This window comes from Bos javanicus, chromosome 13 (genome assembly GCF_032452875.1).
Source record: "Bos javanicus breed banteng chromosome 13, ARS-OSU_banteng_1.0, whole genome shotgun sequence".
Lineage (NCBI taxonomy): Eukaryota > Metazoa > Chordata > Mammalia > Artiodactyla > Bovidae > Bos > Bos javanicus.
In genome coordinates this window covers 22,990,795-23,011,688 of record NC_083880.1, presented here as the reverse complement: position 1 = coordinate 23,011,688, position 20,894 = coordinate 22,990,795, and the positions used below count along the sequence as shown (strand labels likewise).

General features: G+C 36.2%; 1 protein-coding gene across 8 annotated transcripts in view; it reads right to left on the bottom strand.

The window, feature by feature from the left end:
* The window catches only part of MLLT10 (MLLT10 histone lysine methyltransferase DOT1L cofactor), a 207,895-nt gene that overhangs the window by 5,540 nt on the left and 181,461 nt on the right, over nt 1-20,894 (bottom strand). For all 8 annotated transcript variants that reach the window (XR_009740239.1, XR_009740240.1, XM_061435970.1 and 5 more), the window contains 7 exons: nt 11,003-11,120; nt 9,558-9,630; nt 7,115-7,269; nt 5,138-5,326; nt 4,630-4,718; nt 4,129-4,490; nt 3,032-3,128 (listed from right to left, as the gene is read on the bottom strand). Coding sequence is in view for 6 of the 8 variants with exons in the window: in XM_061435970.1 (XP_061291954.1) it covers nt 3,032-3,128; nt 4,129-4,490; nt 4,630-4,718; nt 5,138-5,326; nt 7,115-7,269; nt 9,558-9,630; nt 11,003-11,120 (1,083 nt within the window). In the remaining 2 variants the exon portion in view is untranslated. The remainder of the gene's footprint in view (nt 1-3,031; nt 3,129-4,128; nt 4,491-4,629; nt 4,719-5,137; nt 5,327-7,114; nt 7,270-9,557; nt 9,631-11,002; nt 11,121-20,894) is intronic.

Below are 20,894 nucleotides of genomic sequence, written 5' to 3'. Positions count from 1 at the left end.
CCTGGTCTGGAGAAGTTGGTGTTGGCACAGACAGTCTTTAGAGCCACTTGGCTGGAGGAGATCCCGAATTCTAGGACCCTCTGAAGTGAGAGGGACTAAGAGAAAGAGGAGCACCCAGGAAAGGAACGTAAAAAGGAAGAACCAATTAGGTAGGAAGAAAACCAAGATCCTGGAAGCAAGGGGAAGAGAGAGTTTTCGGGGACAGACGCCATTACCAGGGGAGATGCCAGGTGGGAATGGACCGGGCTGAGCGTGGGCAGTACATGGAGGAGGGTCCAGCAAGAGTTTGTTCTTAAAGTGGGAGAAGGGAGGTGCCACAGAGGACCACTTCTGCCTACAAGAAGTTCAATGCTTATCAATGAACAAACCTCATCCCACAGCCTTGGCTGGCAAAAGAAAATATCAAGTCTAATCCACTCAGTCTTCATGGACTCTGGGCAACGATTTGTGCTAAAAATTTCTTAATCAACCACATTCCAGAAACAAGACACTTACATGTGACTATTAGAGTAAAATCTTAATTAACAGGAAGAACCCCAAATAAATTGAAATTTCAGTACTTCACAATAAGATGTGGCAAGAGATAAGGAAACAAGACCACATTTTAGTGTAAGCATTTAAGAATTTATATGTAATCTATCCTCATACCACTTTAAGAACAGTGACAATGATCCAGAATTGGAAAATAGACATTTTCAATATATTTTTGACTAACGGAAGAAAGTTGGTGGGTGTATTTTAGAAAGAAATTACAAAGGCTGAAATCTTGAGTTAATTAAAGGAGTGTGCTCCTAGTCTAGCTCAGTGAGGTGTACAAGACACAGCCGGTACATAAGGCACCTTAGTTCTCTCACCCCTCCTCCAAGATATCTGCTCCACACCTTTTCTCTCCTCTGACCACAATTTCCCTATCTCCATCAGCTGATGACTTTACTTATAATCCCCATTTGAAAACTAAAAACATCAGAAGTGGGCTTCATCAACTTCCTATCATAAAACCCACTTACAGCTGCTGCACCTCCCTCTTACCAGGTGAAGCTGCTCCCTCCTGAAGTGCTCTGCTGCCCTGGCCTTACCCCTCCTCTCTCTGCACCAGAATATTACCCATCAACATACATAGAGGGCTTCACTGGCCGTCCAGTGATAAGAATTGGCCTGCCAGCGTAGGAGACATGAGTTCCAGCTCTGGTCCAGGAAGATATCACATGCCACGGGGCAACTAAGCCCATGCACCACAAGTACTGAAGCCTCTGCACCTAGAGCCTGTGCTCTACAACAAGAGAGGCCACCGCACTGAGAAGCTTCCATACCACAACTAGAGGATCCCTTGTTCGAGGCAACTAGAGTCCACACAGGCCAACGAAGACCCAGTGCTGCCAAAGATTAATTAATTAAAAAAAACATACACATGTTGTCATTTTCAAAATGAATAGAAAGATGCCCTTAGACATCTTCCTAATGCTAACTGCTCTTTCACTTCTCTGCTCTTCACAGTAAAATATCTCAAGTGGCCTGTACCCCATTTGTGTTTCCTGTTTTCTTTTGAATCACTCAATGAAGCTTTTCACTTCTCACCAAAATCACATTCTCAAAGAGTTCTAGACACCTAGTTTCAACGGGCAGTTCTTACTTGTCTCACCAGAGTATTTTACTCAGCTGAGTCCTCCCTATCTTGAAAAGTTTCTTTGCATGGACTCTAGGCCATCACTCTGTTCTAACTCTCCCCTCATTCTCTCCTCAAGACCCTTGACTGGATTACTCTCCTCTTTCAGGATGCCCAGAGCCCAGTCCTCAGACATCAGTCTTCCTTCCCTACTGCCCTCAGCAAGTCATGTGAATCTCAACATCACATATGCAGCAATGACTCCAAGCTCCTATTTCCAACCTCATACTTTCCTTGGACTCCAGACTCATCTAACTGCTTAATCTGTGTCACCTGAACATCTAAACAGACATCTCACATCAGCAGGTCCATAACAGAACTCCTGTTCTCTTGCCAAAACATGGTGTTCCTCCTAATCTTCCAAATCTCAGTAAGAGTCACCATCCAAGTTAATGTCCAACAAACCAGTCTTATTGACTCTATCTTCAAAATACACAATTCTAGACAGTTTCACCATGTTTATCTTGCTCTCATAAATCAGCAGCACCTGGACCACCCCCAGAGCCCTGCTCCCCCCAACACACACACACTATTCTCCATTCAGCAGCTAAACTAATGTTTTAAAATGTAAATTATTGTCATGTCACTATTGTGTTCAAAACCCTACACTTAATTCTTTAAAATCCTGAAAGAAAAAATGAGGATATATGAAAAAAGACTTTTAAATGGGGATAATTATAAAAGCTAGGCAATTGGTATACCATACTTTCTACCACTGGTACACCTGAATGTTTATTTCCACAAAAAAAAGGTTTTTTGTTTTTTTAAATCACCAATGGCTTTCCATCACACTTAGGATAAATCTAAACCCCATACCATGGACAGCCAAACAAAGCAGCCCATGACCTTGCAGCCCACACCTGCCTGCTCTCCTCCACACTAGCCCAGTCATGCAGCACAGGTGCCCTAGTCCCTCGACCCTGAATGCACATTCTCTTCTACCTCTGTGTCAGAAAGTCATGCTCCTTCACCTTTTATTCAGATCTTTGCTCAAAAGTCATCTGCTCAGTGGCTGGACCATCCTATCTACCATGGCTCTCCCCCGACTGTCCTCTATTCCCTTATCCTGCTTCATTTTTCTTTCCAGTACTCATCACTACCAAAAAATATGTATCTAATGTCCATCTCCCCTATCAGAATAAAGCTACATGAAAAGACAAGTCTTGTTCACCAGAGTCTACCAGAGCAGCACAATAATGTTCTAATACCTGTCGATGAATCCATACAATTAACATCACTGCAGGTATCATAGACTAGACCATGTCACTTCACAAAGTGGGTAATCTATACCTACACACTGAATACTTATTATAACTTTGATCACTTGCTCCTAATAAAGATCAAATATTATCAAAAGGAAGAACTTACTGGTGTGAGCTGTTGCGAATTTAACAACTGCTGGAATTGCTGTTGATGAAGAAATATTTGTCTTTGCTGGTCAGAAAGTAATCCTAGTCCTGAGGCACTGAAAAATGATGAAAATTCTTACTTTCTACTGTAAACCTCTTTTTTTTAATGTAAAATGAAAGAACTTCTCAATTTGATGTTTAATAAGTTAACAAGTCAAGTTTTTAACCATAACACTTTTTGAAAAACAACGATGTAAAAATTTCTTCTCTCTCTCTGCACATATACAGGTAACCAAGAATTCACATTGTCAATAAATGTTTTGGTTCCCTTTTTATTGTAAACCAAGCAGGTACTAAATTGTTCAATGGAATAAAAATTTATATGCACATGTAATACTTTATTTTCAATCATTCAGGGATAATTTAACCCACATAGTAAAACAAAGAAAGAATCCAAACATACTACTAACTGATTTTACTTAAACTTTTTTTATGGTCCCAACTGTCAGTAAAATTAAGCACCAACGAAAAGACAGCCAGAAGAAACAGTTTACTACTATCCACTACAAATCCATTTAAAATGATTTATTCCTCAAAAGTATGTGCAATAACAACATGGCTTTGCCATTCAAATGAAATTCCAGCACAATGAAACAGCAAGTCTCACTCCCTGGAAATTCAAGATAAATATTTGACCTTCATCTTATATCAAAATCTTTGATTACAAAGCTAACAAAATTACATAGCTGAATTTTAAGAAACCAACATTCATATGTGATCTTCATTACAATATTACTTTGCTCCAGAATTTTTGATACATGAGGTTAAGAAAAATAGCATTTAAAACAGACATTACAGATCAAGACTGAAATTTTCAGTACAGAATATATTTAATGCTTATGCTTTGCTTCTCAAAGTGATTTAACTTTGTATTTAATCTGAATTACTAAAGTGTCAAAAATAAATGGCTCCTGGTATAATATATTTAGCTTGTGGATTTTACTTTCTTAGAGCACATCTACAAGGGACACATTAAAACATCCCTAACTAAAGCATGGATAGCTTGGTACCATGTTGCTCTAAAAACTGCCAAAGATACTTAAGTAAGTTTCTTACCTGTTAGTCAGTGTAGCTGGCATTGGATGTGTTGCATTAGGTGGTACAGTTGTGTGGGTGAGGGGGGTAGGGTTCTGGGATATTGTGACAGGGGTCTGAATAACCCCATTTAAAGCTCCTACAATGCCATTAATTGCCAGTTGGTTACCTGGCAAAGCTCCAATTATTCCACCCACTCCAGGCACGGCAGGAATGGTGGATGTTACAGTCGGCATTCCACTAGCCAGTGCCCCCACTGTCACACCATTGACCTGCTGAACTCCGCTAACGCCTGAGCCCTGCTGAGCTGGACTCTGCCCGGCAGGAGGTGGAGTAGAAAGAGCCGATGAGCTGCTGGTGCTTTGTCCGCTGGAGGTTAAGTCCTAACATAAGAAAGAATAGGAACCAAGTTGTAAACAACACAGCAAAAAAAACAGTTTAAAATTATTTTAAACCATTTAACGTAATATACCGTTGTTTGTAAGTAAAACACACAAATGAAATTAACCATACCGAAATTACCTGATTTAATACAGGAAGAGAATTATCAGGTAAAAAGCTGTTTCCTAGATGAGGGCTCTTACTGCTGTTCAAGGAATCAGTAGTAGGAGCTAGAAAAGAAAAAAGACAAAAAGAAGCTTATTTACCTGTTGAATTACATTACATGTAAGATTAAAGGTTTGTCTAAAAGCTTAGTCTGAAGCCCACATTAGAAACACTTAAATTTTAAGCCTTGCTATTCTTAAGACCAATCTGAATGAAAAAAATCTGTATCTCTATTGAATACCATGGCTTTAAATCAATAGATATCATCATATACTTAAATTTTATCATTAAATTCTGTACTAAAGATGTTAGAGCAAATTCAAGTTGAACATTGAACAGGATTCTTTATGCTCCTCTAAAATAACCTGTTATTCCTTTTCTACATCTGCATATAACTGGTGACCACTTATTATTCACTTATTATGAAAAAGGTAATGAAAAGTTCATCCTACTTTCCTTAGATCCACAATAAATTTACACTTACCATTCTGTGCTGGAAATGCATGCATTTGATGAGATGGGCTGGGGTTTGCTGTTATTGTTGGAAAAGGCACTGAGAGCTGTGCATTCAATAATTGAAGGCGTTCCTTTTTGGCAGTCAAGTTTTTAATCTGTTCCTCTAATCTTCGATTTTCTACTTGAAGTTGATGTAATGACTTCAGCATCCCTAAAACTAGCAGAGATTTGAATAAAGACAATTTCACACACAGGACCAGGTACTTTATGGACTTGTGTCAGTAACTTTAGAAATAAAACAGAAAAGTAGAAATTCTGTAAAGCATTTCTAAGTGACTAGGTTCTATTTCTAAATTTATGCAGATACAAATATATAATAATATATTTCTACCTATGTAAGCATAAAGGGATATTGTTCCAAGATGTACTGCGTAGAAACTTTGTTGCCACTAACAAAAAACCCAAACCTAGTTCAGGTAACTTCCATTCTCAAATAAAAATCACAGGAACATTTGATTTTCATCAAAATAAAAGCCTAATTAAAAATTCAAAGTGCCCGCCATGATTTTTCATTAAAATCATTTTTTAAAGGTCAAAGAATCACACACAACAATGTCCTTCGACACACATAAAGAGCACAAGCATTTTTTGTTGTTTGGTTAAACTAAGCAAGTCACCGGAGGACACTGGATGAGGAAGCCCAGTGGCTCAGCCTGCGGATCCACACACGCCCAGCAGGGAGCAGTGTACGCGCACCAAAGCCCTACTCCTGGCTCCCAGGAAAGGCATGTCCTCTGCACACAGGCTGTCCTGTTTCACCACCTCAAATACTTTTTCCATCCCTGCCACAGCTCGGACCTCTCAACGGACAGCAGAGATGCCATGATGATGGACACTTTAAAGTTCTATGTATTAAAAAGTTGTATTTGTTTAACATGCCCTCAGGGCCTTCAAAAGACACAATTCTACTGGTACAGACACATACGGTCATTTCCCAAGGATTTAACTTTTATCCCTCCTCTTCAAGATCCCACACAGATCCCTTAGTGTACCCAAATGAGATGCAATAAGACTAAGCTAAACCTGTCCTCCAGCTATCATGTTTAAAGGATTATCCTGGCATGAATTTCCTCACAATTAGCATTTCTTGTCAAGAGCGCCATTCATAAAAATACCACATTTACAGCACCTGTCTAATGATAAGCAAAATATTTTGTTTTGTTTTAAAAAATAAAGAAGTAAAAGCTTATACCCCCTCAAATTATTAGAAAAAAAAAAAAAACACTATATTTAAGTAAGATAGACACTTAAAATTGTAAAGATACTAAATACGTATATATAATAGACACTACATAATTTAGCAAGTAAATGATATAATATATAGTATATGTATAATGTATATGTAACTTAGTACTTATTCTTTCTCATCCAAATTATAAAATCAAGAGAGTTGGCCTTGACTATACACATTTTAAAAAAATAAATTCTGCAGTGGTGAGCAAGTTTTATTCAAACAATTCAGCTAAAAGAAGCTACAGCTCATATTTTTAGTGAAATTTAACTGATTAGAACAAAGTAGAATGTAGAAACAAAGTACTAATATTTTAATATTAATAATTATAAAAAGTAATAAGAACCAGTGAATTCTACAAGCCAGCAATGTTCATTTTATCTTTTAAGTCATCTAACCCTCAAAACAATACTGTGGTATAGGTACATTATGATTCTCATCCTATAAATGGAAAACTACAGCATATTGACATTAACACACTTGCCCAAGATCACACTGTTTTAGTAACAGGTAAAAACAGAATTCGAGTCCAAGGGGTAAACTGTAGCCTCTGTTCTATTAAGCCACTACATTACACTTTCTCACCATATTATACATCATAATTTCAATGCTATTCTTGACAAAGTGTGACTTCTACATCTGTCCACCTGAATGTTCATCTATCCATCCATCCATCTACTGCTCTTCCTTTAAGGACAAGAAGAGAATACTTACTGTCACTAGGAGTGCCCTGTTCTAATAAAAACTGCTGTCCTTCACTCCACTGCCTCTCCAGAAGCTGCTCTATGCTGGCTGCTACTGGGGGCAGGTTTTCCAAACTGCTGTTGCCTGGTTGGTCATAGCGGATCTGTAAGTTGCTTACAGGGGACCTGTTGGAAACATTAATCCTCAGGTTAAACAGGAGGAGGACCCTCTAAGGGAAGTATATTCACATTTCTCACCTTATGCTGACTCTTCTCCTGTAAAAGTTTTCTAACACCAGGTTATCTAGGCTAAAATGCTAAAACCATAATCTACCCTAAAATTAGTAATTACCATCCTTCCTCCCCAAATGGTAAAAACCAAGGGGGAATAGCTGGCATACAGGATAAGTAAAAAACACTAGAAAATATAAATACACTACTAATAATTTCTGAAATTGGCAATAAAAGAACTTGATGCAACTTTATAAAACAAAAGGGAGAAAGACAAGATTAGAAAGATTCACACTGTACAGTTAAAATGAATTTTTGCTAATATCTCTCAGATCTATACTTCAAATGATAAGAACTTAAATATTCCAAAACAAAAGTCACTTATATTAACATGAACATGTAATGTTCTCTCATTCAGTTTTTGTTTTAAATACGTAAATGTGCCCATTTCTGGTCTCCGGCCTATTCTATAATTAGATAATGAATTAGGGCTATAGAGTTTCCAAAGTATTTCCATATAATTATCTTCACACCAACCTAGTGAGAAGTCAAAACCTGCCTTACTGGCTCTATTTCTATTTGAGGAAACAAGATGGGGCTTTAGTGACTTGTCCAAAGACACACTGCTAGTGAGTGACAGAACTGGGCAACAGCTCAGGGCCTCTCACAGCCTGCTAGTATTCTGCTGCAGCCCTAACACGCGTCTCCACAAAAATCCCTTCAAATAAGAAGTTAAACAAATGAGTCCTTTTATTCCTTCCACATGTAACCATTGAGTGCTATACATACAGCTGCCTGTCCCTTCCCAAATAGTACATTATTGCCAGGATACTTCAGGCTATTTTATTCCAGGCTGATTTTTAAAGAATAATATACACTCAGAAATATGTGCTAAAAGTAATATAGTGCCCTTTTTTGGTGTTAAATCCTATTTAGCTAACGAAACACAAAAAACTATACACAATGCAAGATAGCACTAAGGAATCTTAACTAATTTCTAAGGTTGCCTGTATGATATTTTAAATTTAAAAGGAGAACACAGACATGCTTCTTCCACTAAACATACAAGCAAAAAAATCCATTAACTTTCTCCTTTGGGGAAAAAAAGAATAAAACACAGTACAGAAGTAGCACAGCATAAATTACAGATTGGTCTGATGATGTTTTAACTGTGTACTTCAGATTCCTAGTTTCAAAAGAATAATAATATTTAATTTCTGAAGAGTTCAACTGGGAAAAACAATACAACCTTTATTTCAACCAAGGATCATACAGGAAAAAAGGAACTACTGATGCACCTCTAGAAAATAGCTACATTAGAGGTTATTGGATGAATCTCTCTAAGATTAAAAATGCTCCTTAGCAGACATTCCCCCAAATAATATAAGCAGCACTGCTTATATATATTCATGGTAGTCACTACATAAAATTTTTAAATAGAATTTGTAAACTTCCATAGTTGAAAAGATATTCTTTAAGTGGGTTTCTTCTTCCACCTGCTCCATTTTCACCCAATCTAATACCACACTTCAGGTGGAGTTTACAAAATTAGAGAACAGAGAGAACACAACTAGAAAACAGTATAGAAGCTGAGAGTGGAATAAAATTAATAAAAATACAGCCTATTAAATAATAAAAACATGTCCTGTTAGCAATAATAATCTAACATATATATTAATATTATAAATGATATCTGAACTCTCTTATATAATATCCAAGGTAATTTCACAGAATAAGTATAATATATTTGCTGTACTTTGTTTCAAACAATTTTGAACAATTTTAGAGGGATTTTAGAGACAAGTCATAAGAACTTCATTTACTGAATTAGGAACTGGAGACTAAAGGGTTAAGAACATAGCCCACAACAGCGCTAAAACTGGAAGCCAAAGTTGAAAGCCTGGAGTCTGCAGCTTTAAGACATCTTAAAACTATTTTATAACCCAAAAAGAATTATCCAAGTTAAACACATTAATAGTACCTGCAGCTAAATATACAAGAGAGCTCAAACTGATTAGAGATCCAAGAAAAGGGTATGTCTTTTATAAAGCTTAGAAATCTAACCACATGTTTAATATTCAAATTAATTTAGAATCACTCTTCTTAACTGTCCAGACATGCCTCTTATCTACAGAATGATTTTATAGCCTCACAAATGTAAGCTCTGCTGATATGAGATAAAGAAGTTTCCAAATCTCAAAATGTTTCCTTTGCTGATACTTTGCAGTGCAAATAATGCTTACCTTGGTGAGAGACTTCCTCTGGGTGAGCTTCCTCTGCCAGCAAGGCTACGGCTATTGTCTCCAAGATCTTGATCTGCAGTGTAAATATTTCACAGCTGATAAAGTGACTCTCACTAGATGAGAGGTTTTAAGCCCTGGCCCTGATTTTTCCTAAAACATACATAAAACCTTTACCACTATCTTTGCAGTTACTACAAAAGTAGAAGATCTAGTATGTTGCTAGTTTAGAATTGCTGAACTGTGGCATGTAAGGCGTTGTCCCTACACGTTTTTTTTTTGTGGGTGGAGAAGGCCATGGATTATGTTCATTCTTTCATTCCTTTCAATTTTACAGCACAGAAGCGTGGTTTCCATTTGCAGTACCCTCCCCTCAGCCACTTTTAATTTCTACGGTTAAAGTAATGAATCACAGCTGTGGACAGCTAATCTGTATGCTTATCACAGCAAATCCTTATGCTTTGTATATTTTAACACTTCACATTCCAAGACAAGTCATAAAAAACGTATGTATTACATAGAGCCATGCACCAAAACTAAAGTTATATATATATGTTACATGGATCATTACACATAACACTAAATAACCAAATGGACAAAGACAAGTAGGAATACAGAATTCTGTATGCAAAAAGAAATTAATTTTTAAAGATATTCCTGAGGTGACATCCAATATCTCGGCTTGAAAAATAATTTGTATTTCCCCTACAGTGAGTTCCTTATAAAATCACCCTATCTGGCCTCTTCCAAGGTCATCCTCCCCTTATTCTGAGTCAGGTAACCTTTGACCCTTGAAGGGTAAAGACATGACTGATCCATTCTTGGTGAACTGCTAAACCCATTCCCTTCCCCCAAACAGGCATGACTACTTGGACATGTCAACAAATCCTTAAGGGTGGAAAGAAACAAAACAAATCCAGTGGCTCATTAAAACAGTACAAGAGGCAAATGCTACAAAATGTCAACTGGTAAAAATTCACAGGATTACTAAACACTGTAGAGATTCTCTAACAGGATTTTTTTTAACCAAGTTTGTGTAATGCAATTTCATGAATTATGCAAATAAAGATTGAGGCTATTCACAGAAAGCCCAGTGTTATACTACTTTCATTGCACAGAACTGAGCACTGAACACATCAATCACAAAAGTCACAGGAGACACTAGCATTCCTGCCTGCTGATGGCTCTGCTTAAACATTTACATTTCAGACAGTTTAAAAAAAAAAAAAAAAGGCACAGATTTTGCAGCACAGCATACTATTTACTTCCAAATGTAATTCTTTTCATTTAAAAGGGGAAGGGTACACACACACACAATCCTCCCCTTTAGATTTTATTTATTAACCACATCTTTAGATTTTTCAAATGAAATTAGCCTGATGGGGGATGAAAATCAGTTTGGTGGAGGGGAACAGAATTTTAGAGATTAAAAATTCTTGAGACCTTACCTGTTTGATTGTTTTCAGACTGAGCTATAAGAGCTGCCATTGATGAAGTTGAATTTAATCTATTGCCATACATATGAGATGATGCCTGATTAAGAGACGATCCAGATAGGGTATTTGCCTAAATGAAAAGAATTACAAAGACAAATTAATTACTGTATAAAATATCTGAATACTTTTCTTCCTAATAGACCTAGCAACAACTATTTTCTCCAACGTAAGAATGTAAGTAGAACTTCCTGACTTTCTAAAGTGCAAATTTCATTCTTGTTTTACCATTTCAACATTCCAGTTTCTGAAAAGTTACATTAACTCAAAAGAGAGAGGGAGCACTGAGACTGGCACAAAGTTAACTATTTATGATTTAATTTCAAAGTATCTATTTGATACCAAAACCAATGGCCTGGTAACCATGTGAACATATGACAAGTTATTTAATCTTATTAAAGCGTTTAGAAAATAAGGGCAGGGAGACAACAGATGTCTAACAAATGCTTCGGTCTCTTACCTCACAGGCTGCCTAAGGAGGTCAAAAGGTTGAGCTTCTACCTTTAGTATTTTAACTACACAGAGCCATATCTCCATTGCTTAACTCTGTCATTAGTAAAACCCGCACACTATTTTGTTACTTCCTATTTTGATAGACTTGGAAGCCTGCTGCTTTTTCTGTTTTGTTTTGTTTTTATTTTAAAAGAAAGCAAACAGGCATCACAAGTATGTTTTCTATACAATGCAGGGCTCAACGAATCACAGCTTTGCCCTGACCCCATATAAGGCACTGTCTTTTTGGCAGTAAGCCAGCTCTGCGAACTGAAGAGCTGGTCCACAGTTTGTAATTCATTCATGTTGCTAACCACAATTCTGAAGGCCTCTACTGGGACTTGTGCCAAACAAGCGAAAATGAACCCTTAAACAGATGAAGCTAAGGAGGCTGGCCAAAGTCTTGCGTAATCCAATGTAATAAAAATGCCTTCTTTGATGTGAATACTTTCTCCCACTTTCCAAGAATATTATAACCTCAAAAATGTGGCATTTTGGAAGCAAATCTCTTGTACACAAAACACTGCTAACTCACAGAAGGCTATCACTAGTCTGAAATACTTTTCAGATTTAACAGAACCACACATTTCAAAGTAGATTTTTCTTTTTTCATGAAGTGAAATCAAAACTTTTGTAAAACGAAATAATTGTGTAGTTATTGCAGAACAAAATTCTGGAAAATAATTTCAAAGAATTGAGGTGTTTTTAATATAAATAAGCTGAATAACAGTAGAACAAAAGATGTAGAACATTTTGACATGTTTAACTGCACAAAAAGAGACCAAAACGACAAAGCAATGACAACAAGCAAAATATTACAGAGAATAAACCATGCTTCTGGAAAGACTCAGACCCTGACATTAATATTTGGCCTCTAGCCAACTTCCTAAACATAAAAACTGGACTTTACAAGTCACAGGAATAGTCCCCGTGACATAGAATCCTGTCCTTGCTTTCCATTGTCTCAAAGGGTATATTTCATATAATGTCTAAGTTCAATTGGTCAATTTCTGGGTTTCATTTTTCTTCTCATTAAAGCTATGTATACAAAGTCAGTAGTTTGGATTATACAGTCCTGTTTCACAATCAATTACCCCTCAGCAAAAGCTGCTGCTGCTGCTAAGTCGCTTCAGTCGTGTCTGACTCTATGCGACCCCATAGATGGCAGTCCACCAGGCTCCCCCATCCCTGGGATTCTCAAGGCAAGAACACTGGAGTGGGTTGCCATTTCCCTCTCCAATGCATGAAAGTGAAAAGTGAAAGTGAAGTTGCTTAGTCGTGTCTGACTCATAGCGACCCCGTGGACTGCAGCCCACCAGGCTCCTCCATCCATGGGATTTTTCCAGGCAAGAGTACTAGTGGGGTGCCATTGCCTTCTCCGCAGCAAAAGCTAAGTCATCACTTTAATCTGAAGATCACACTAGACACTTACCATGCATAGAATATATAAAATGTGTCAGAAACGGAAAGATAGGAAAACTTTTTTTTTTTAACCTCTTCAGAAGTTAATAAGCTTGGGAATCAGCTACTCATAAAGTAACTTAGAACGAGAAAAATCCAGAGACAAACAGAAAGACCAGATGTTACTAGAAACCCAGTTTAAAATCTTGGGCACCTCACACTTAAAAATGCCCTTTGCAGAGCCAATTTACTCTTACTCTAGACATAATTCTAAAAAGATCAACTAAGCATATAACAGATTAGAAGTGGAAAATTAATTAGAAAGAGGAAGAAAAAGTAATATCTTGAGACATTTTGTTGGCAGCAAGAAGTAACAGCTGACAGCAAGAGGAGAGAAAAATACGAGCAAGAAAGAGCACACTCCCGAGTGCTGGCCGGGCCTGGCTCTGAGAGCATGGGCAGGAAGGGTCGCCACACCTGCACCCCAGCCTTTTGACTCTCGTGCTAGTGCACTCATCCACTGGCTGAATCACAACTATTACACCAGTTGAACTGCTTTTCTAGTTCCAATTATCAGTTTTATAAGCTTCCTTAGTCTCTTGATAAGAATCAAAGATGCTGTTCTCTTTCAGGAAGGGTTCCTTCTGTCAAGGGCTTTATATTTATCCCTGTTAGCTTCAAATTTCTTGATGTAGTCTCCAAATCATCATACTTTTTCAATCACACACTCCACCCACTACACTAAAGGCTCAAAATGCAAAGCAACACAGCATAACTCATTTCCGTAATGACTACCATCAGGAAGAGGATAAATCATCGTTAGCACAATTTCAAAGCAAGAAAGTATGGATTTTATAAAGATGGTAGGCAAAGGTAAAATTAATAATAAAAACAATTAGAAATACATTCATTATCCTGAATGACAAATTTCCCTCAATTTTCTGATTGTTTAAAAATTACCAGGTAGTTTTTAAAATTATTGTATTTATCTAAATAAGGAATTTCCAAGAGAGATTGAAAATTACCAATTTTTACCATCTAGGGTTTTGTGGTATATGAGCGCACCTAAACCACTCTACATTAAATTCAAGTCATTACCATCATTTTTGCAGGTAGCATGAGCTAGCAAAGACTCTACAAATGTCTGACATTGGCCAACATTTCTGAAATGATATTTACAAAGGTTACTGCTGGAAACTGTTGATAACTCTGCAGGAAACTTAGAGCAAAGAAACTCCCAACATTTTAGCCAAAAGATTCTACAACTTTTAGTAGCAATAAAGAAGGAAAAGCGAAAGAGACAACCTACACTGATGGGGGAATATAAATTGGTACAGCCACGTGGAGGAAAGTACAGATCTTTAAAAACCAAAAACAGAGCTGTCATATGATTCAGCAATACCACTCCTGGGCATACATCTGGAGAAAACCATAATCTGAAAAGATACATGCACCCCAATGTTCATAGTGGCCCTATTTACAACAGCCAGGAAATGGAAGCAATGTAAATGTCTGTCAACAGATGAATGGACTACTACTTAGTCATAAAAAAGAATTAAATAACGCCATTTGCAGAAACATGGATGCTTCTGGAGATTACCATACTAGGTGAAATAAAGCTAGATAGAGAAAGACAAATATTCTATGATATTGCTTATGTGTTAGTCTGCTCAATCATGTTCAACTTTATGGGATCCCATGGACTATAGCCCACCAGGTTCATATGTCCATGGAATTCTCCAGGCAAGTATACTGGAGTGGATACCACTCCAGGGATCAAACCTGGGTCCCCTGTATTATAGACAGATTCCTTACTGTCTGAGCCACAAGGGAACTGGATATCACTTATATGTGGAATCAAAAAAAAAAAAAAAGATACAAATGAATTTACATATAAAACAGAGATATACCCATATAGAAATAAATTTATGGTTACCAGAGGAGAAAGGGGGAGGGGAGACGGATAAACTAGAGTTAACATATACTAGATATAAAATAGATTACCAACAAGGACATACTGTGTGGCACAGGAGGCTTCACTCAGTATTTTGAAATAACCTATAAGAGGAAAGAATCTGAAAAAGTTTATATACACACACACCACAACTGAATCATTCTGCTGTATACCTGAAATTAACTCAACACTGTAAATCAACTATACTTCAATTACCCAAAAAAAAGAAAGTGCTATTTGTTTTTGGAAGTAAGTACACACCTTATGGTATTTCAATTCTATCTTGCCCTGGAAAGCAGAATGTCTACTGTGGGCAAGTATGTTCTTGAGCCTGTTGGCACTATAAAGAATATAAGCTGTTAAAACACTGGGGAGGCTGAGTGAAAGTATCCATAATACACATGAACTCTGCACTGTTCCTGCAACTTTTCCATACACCTAAAATTATTTCAAAATAAAAAGCTAAAACAAAAAAGAATATGATTGCAAAAAACCTGTTACTTGGCTTTATAGTATTTTGATGAAATGAAGTAATCTACTCAAAATGTAAAAAGAGGTGTTAGTCCAGATTCACTTCCAAATATATGATCTTGGGTTTTTTCCCTCCCCAAGATTAATAACTGAAGGAACCACTTACACACAAGATGTTATACTATACCTATTCCAAGATCCTAGTAACAATCTTAGTCAGTGTAATAATTATTTTACAAAATGGACCCAAAGCAAAGTAAATCTAATAATCACTGAGCTAAATCTAAGTCACACTAAAGCAAAATATGCTTAGGTATCCAAGGAGACCTGGGTTCAACCCTTAGGTCGTGAAGATTCCCTGGAGAAGGGAATGGTTGCAAAAGGGCAGACGCGACTAAGTGACTTTCACTTTTTCACCTGAGAAAGAGAAAAACCTTAGCAAATTTAGACTACTATGATAAGCATCTAGAAAGATATGCAAGCCACTACCCAAGGTAGTATTTAAACTCAAAATCAAAGAAATTTAGTGTTTCCTAAGTAGACTGACATACCCTATTAAAATATTAACAAGATTAAAATTACATTTCAGCTTGAAATTTCCTATTAATAGTTCACCTCTTATATTCCAAATGTCTGCTTATGACCACAGAGAAGTTTTTAAAAGGGTTGTAGTTTTAGAGTGAAGTGAATCTATCAAATTCCTAGGCACCTGGCTCATTCTAAAGGAGTTAGTTGTGGAGGGGGGAAAAAATCAGGCTAAATCTATTCAATTAACTGAATATCAGACTTAAAAGTGGGTATTGATAGTTTTTTCCCCCTCCCCACTGTTGGTAAAGGCAGAATGATAAAGTATAAAGAAGTAAAATTAGGTTTGAAAGAGTAGTACCTATCAAAATTTCACCTTTGAAAAGTATCATAGCAATACATCATCTAGGGGTGAATATGAAACTTCATGCATCAATCATATAGGAAGAGGTCACAGCAAGCATATTTTAAAAATGCACAATTAACCTGTCAATAAACATTAAAGTCAAATGATGCAAACAAGCTCTAAAACACAGTAGCTTCCTCCTCAAACTTTCCAACTCTGATTCCTGATTTAAAATTGCATTCTTTCAAAATATCATCAGCTCACTAAGCAGTATTATTTTAAAATCTCCTACTTCATGTACACTCTTACAGGGAAAAACTTTTCATTATCACTGTATCTGCCATAAGCCAACCTATGGCACCTTGCTTGGGTGGGGCACTAAAGCTCTGTCTTTAAGCTCCATCTGTAAAAATGGAGATATGAAATAGTAACTACCTTCTAAGAATATTATGAGAAATTAAGTTGATGTATAGAAGGGCTGAGAAGAATGCACGACACACAGCAAGCACTCAAATTTTACTGTGCTTTTTTAAAATTATTTTCCTAAGCTATTATGGCTTCCATCTTTTCCATTAACTTCATTAGAGAATATAAATTGCCAATTATATTCTGATATGAACATGGTTATATTTCAAAGAACAAAACATTTCCCTGAGAAAAATTAAATAGTATTAATATCTCATTATGCAATGACATTTTAATCTATATATTTTATAATAACATAGCAATAACACAGCAATACTGCAAATATACTGTAAGAATTCAAATATTTTAATGAAAATTTACACACAATTTGACTACAAAGGTTTCTATGAAAAATTAGAGAACAATGGAAAGTTTCATATGTTCTCTAACTTAATTCTAACTTTGTACTATAAAATGTACCCTGATAACAGACCCAATTCTGTGTCAGCTACCACCAACCATTGGGCTTTAATGCTCTGCGTGTGATGAGAGAAGAAACCAAGTGTGAACAACTTTCAGGTCCCATGAGTAGGCTGACTGTTAAAGCTGTCAGGTTCAATTGCATCATTCCACTTTATTCAATGCCCCAAACTGCTCCCTAATTGTTAGGAGCTTAACGTATTCAAAACCATTGTTTAGGCTAATGCTGAAATGCCCCACAATTGAGTTTCTACAAAGTCGTGGGAGGATTAAATTGTAGTTAAACCATCAATGAACACTTATGATTGGACAACAGGACTGTACAGAATAACCACCAACTATAAGCAGGTTTCTAATTGGTTAATATCTAATCAACATATCACTTATCTTTTGGAGGGAAAATTATTAAGTCCCTAAATAGGCTGTTGAAATAATTTAAGAAAGGAAAAGATCTCATTCAACAGCTGTATGTAAAATGACTAAAATTCATCTATCTGTAGTAATATGAAATTGTAAGTTTTAACAGAAAAGTTTAACACTATTTTTAGTAAAGGAAGTGCTTCTGTACAATTTTCTCACTGGCAATCAGGCTGTTTCTATAAGAGCTGAAATTCAAATGTCCTATAACAACTGTAACATCACTGTAGTGACTATGAATTCCAAAGTACTTATGGTCTGCAAAGTACTTTTCTCATTTGAACTTCAAAATACACCTGTATTGCAGGTAGAGTAGGTATTTAAAATATTCCATTTCATATATAAAAAAATTAAAACCCACAAATGTAAAAGATCTACCCACCACCACACTAGTAGTAGTAATGTCCCAGGAACCTAGGATTTCTGACCCAATTTCTGCTATTTTGCATTGTGTCACACAAACAGACACAGTAAAATTCCACACATCTTTTTTCGACAGAGACTCATCATCTATGTCCCTTAACCTCTTTATCATCCAATAGTAAGAAATGTTAGAAAGCACTTTTAAAACCTTTTCTGCTCAGAAAGATAACTCCTGTAAAATTTTAAGTCATGTTGCAATTGTTTAAGACAGATGAAACTTTAATCTGACCAATCAAGTCAGAGCTCCTTCAAAGACAGGTGAATCTGCCTGGGAAACTGAAGCATTTTCCAAACAAAATCAAAGTGTCCTACCAAACATATCCGAAAGGAAACCAGAATTAGATCTACAGTAACTCCCCAACACACACAACCACACCACACATACACACCAAACTTACAGTCCTTGAAGCAAAAGTCTAAAAGAAATCTGCAAAACAGTATTTGCTAAGTTATACCTTTAAAATACTTCAATTTATCCGCATTTACTAAATATCACATAAATAAACCTTAAAAGTTGCTTCATTTAAATTACTTTTAAACTGTATCATTTGTATAATAGCAACATAGAGGAAACAAGAAACCGTAATTATCTACCCAAAGACTGTATCCAAAAGCAAAACTCAGAATGCAAGATGTTAGAATACAATTATTTTCATTACATTCTGCCTTTAATTCTACTAAAGTAATCCTTCAAACCAAAGCACCTGCATTCCTCCCAAAGACAAAACAGAATGAACGTAGAACTGGGAAATAGTGGAATTTGAAAGGCAAAATGAAAAATTAATGGCACACCTACAGAAACTAATTTATATCTCCACCGATGATACAACAAGAGCAGAGCACCCACCATTACAAACATCACAGGCAGCAGTTCTATCTTCCAATAATGTTAAGAAACTATAAAATAGTAACTATAATGTAACACACTGCTGATATCTGTGAAGGAATAATCACCCTAAAAACAAGTTTATCAAATAAAAGGATTTAACATCAAACAATATGAAACAAGGTTATCAAACATTTTTAAAAGTTTTTTTTTTTCCCTTCAAATTAGGGTTGCTAAGCATTAGACTTTTTCTTCCAAAATTTTAACAAGTGTCTCCTTTTTGCCCCATTAAAGGCACAAATCTAGTCTCAGTTTTTAATTTCTGTTAGTTCTTTCTGATTATATATCCCCGACCACTTGCTTGGGAACAATCCTTAAGACATCAAACAAACCAAATAAGAGGCCTGCTTGTCTTACTTAAAACCAAGGTCAGAAAGATCAAGAATGATCTCCTTATTTTTATCCTGCTGGCACCAAGACCATCACTAAAAATGACTACTTTCATAAAGTTTTTGGGAGGGAAAGGAAGAGAGTCAAAACACTGTTCAAATTTAACACCTCTATTCTCTGATTTTTATTTCTTTAAAATATTTGCTGGCTGCTGTGATGGTTTTCTCAGTAACTGTGTAACAAGTCTTCTACAATTATATTTTACATATTAATAGTTTTAATTTACACACTTTAAGTGTGTAAGCACTACTCTTCACTTTTCAATAAACTACCTATAAAGAAACTCTAAATAAAAGGCTAAAATGGGGTTAAACACACTGAATTTTATGATTTAAAAACATGCAAGGCCTATACATAAACAGAAATAAACGTATTGTTTTGAAAATAAGATTAAATTACCAAGTGCATCACAATTTTAGGAGTTCTATCTAAATATTCAATTTATTCTAAATATTTCTGAATCCTTTCCTTTGCACACTGTCTAGAAAATTCACACTTTGTACATTCAAAACCAATACTATTGTCTCAGGCAGCTAAACTGAAGTAGTTTTGCACTCAATTCAACTCAGAGGTCAACCTGCCTCAGTTGCCTGGAGACTGATGGTTGCCAGAGCAGCACTAGCTAAGCCAGGCTAAATACACTCCGGCGTGAAGGCGGAAAGCGTTTACTGCTGGAGAGAAACATAGATGCAGCTGTCTCAGCATGTAGCATGTGAGTCTCACTGGATGATCATATTTATAAGCTACCCATCTTACTGCAACAGGGAAAGAGGATAAACAGTGAATATTTTAATTGGACTGAATCCTGGATTACTTGCAACTATGATTTCTTTGTTCTTCAGTTGAGTCATATGTGAAGTGGAATTTTTCCTCTAGCTATAAATTTCTCTTCACTACCACTTCCCCCACCCATCTCCCTAATGCCAACCCTCAAAACCACAAACATAATGAATGGGAAGAAATGAGATTTTTGCTTAATTCAGCCTGGAATTAACCAGAGAGTAATTAAAACAGACTTTTATAAAGAAAGGAAAGAAAAATGCACATTGAAAATGTTCATGTGAGACTCTTTCCAAGGATATAAAGCTATCAACAGCATATGGTTACACTTAATTAAAAGAGATAAAGCTATTTATAAGGGCCATTCTCTCATTTATCCTTTCACCCTCTCTAACCCCAAATCCCTGTGATTATGTCTACCTCACCAAGGCTAGTGACAGCAACTAGAGAAAAACTCTCCTAAACTAGTCAAACTCCCCTTGCTCAGGTTAAGTTCACCAAATTGTCAAAGACAATACCACTAATCGTGCCATTGTTTTTCTATGCTGAACTACTGTTTATTCCAATTCTTGACCTAATTAAAAGGTGACTGTTTGCACTTCACGGTTACATACTTTAAAGACAACAATGCTATGCTTTGATGTACAGATTACAGGATATGCTGGAAAAGCCTAGGTATACTCTAAAGGCCCACACAATGTAAATTACGCACACGCACATAAAGCATGAGTTTACAGCAACTTACAAACAACTACTTAACTAGTTGCTTATAATTAGACATTTGTCTTTGTTAGAATTTTCTCAAAACATTGAGACTTTTAGAGGCTTTGGGTAAAGTGAAAATAAAAATAAAATTATAAGAGAATGTCAATAAATA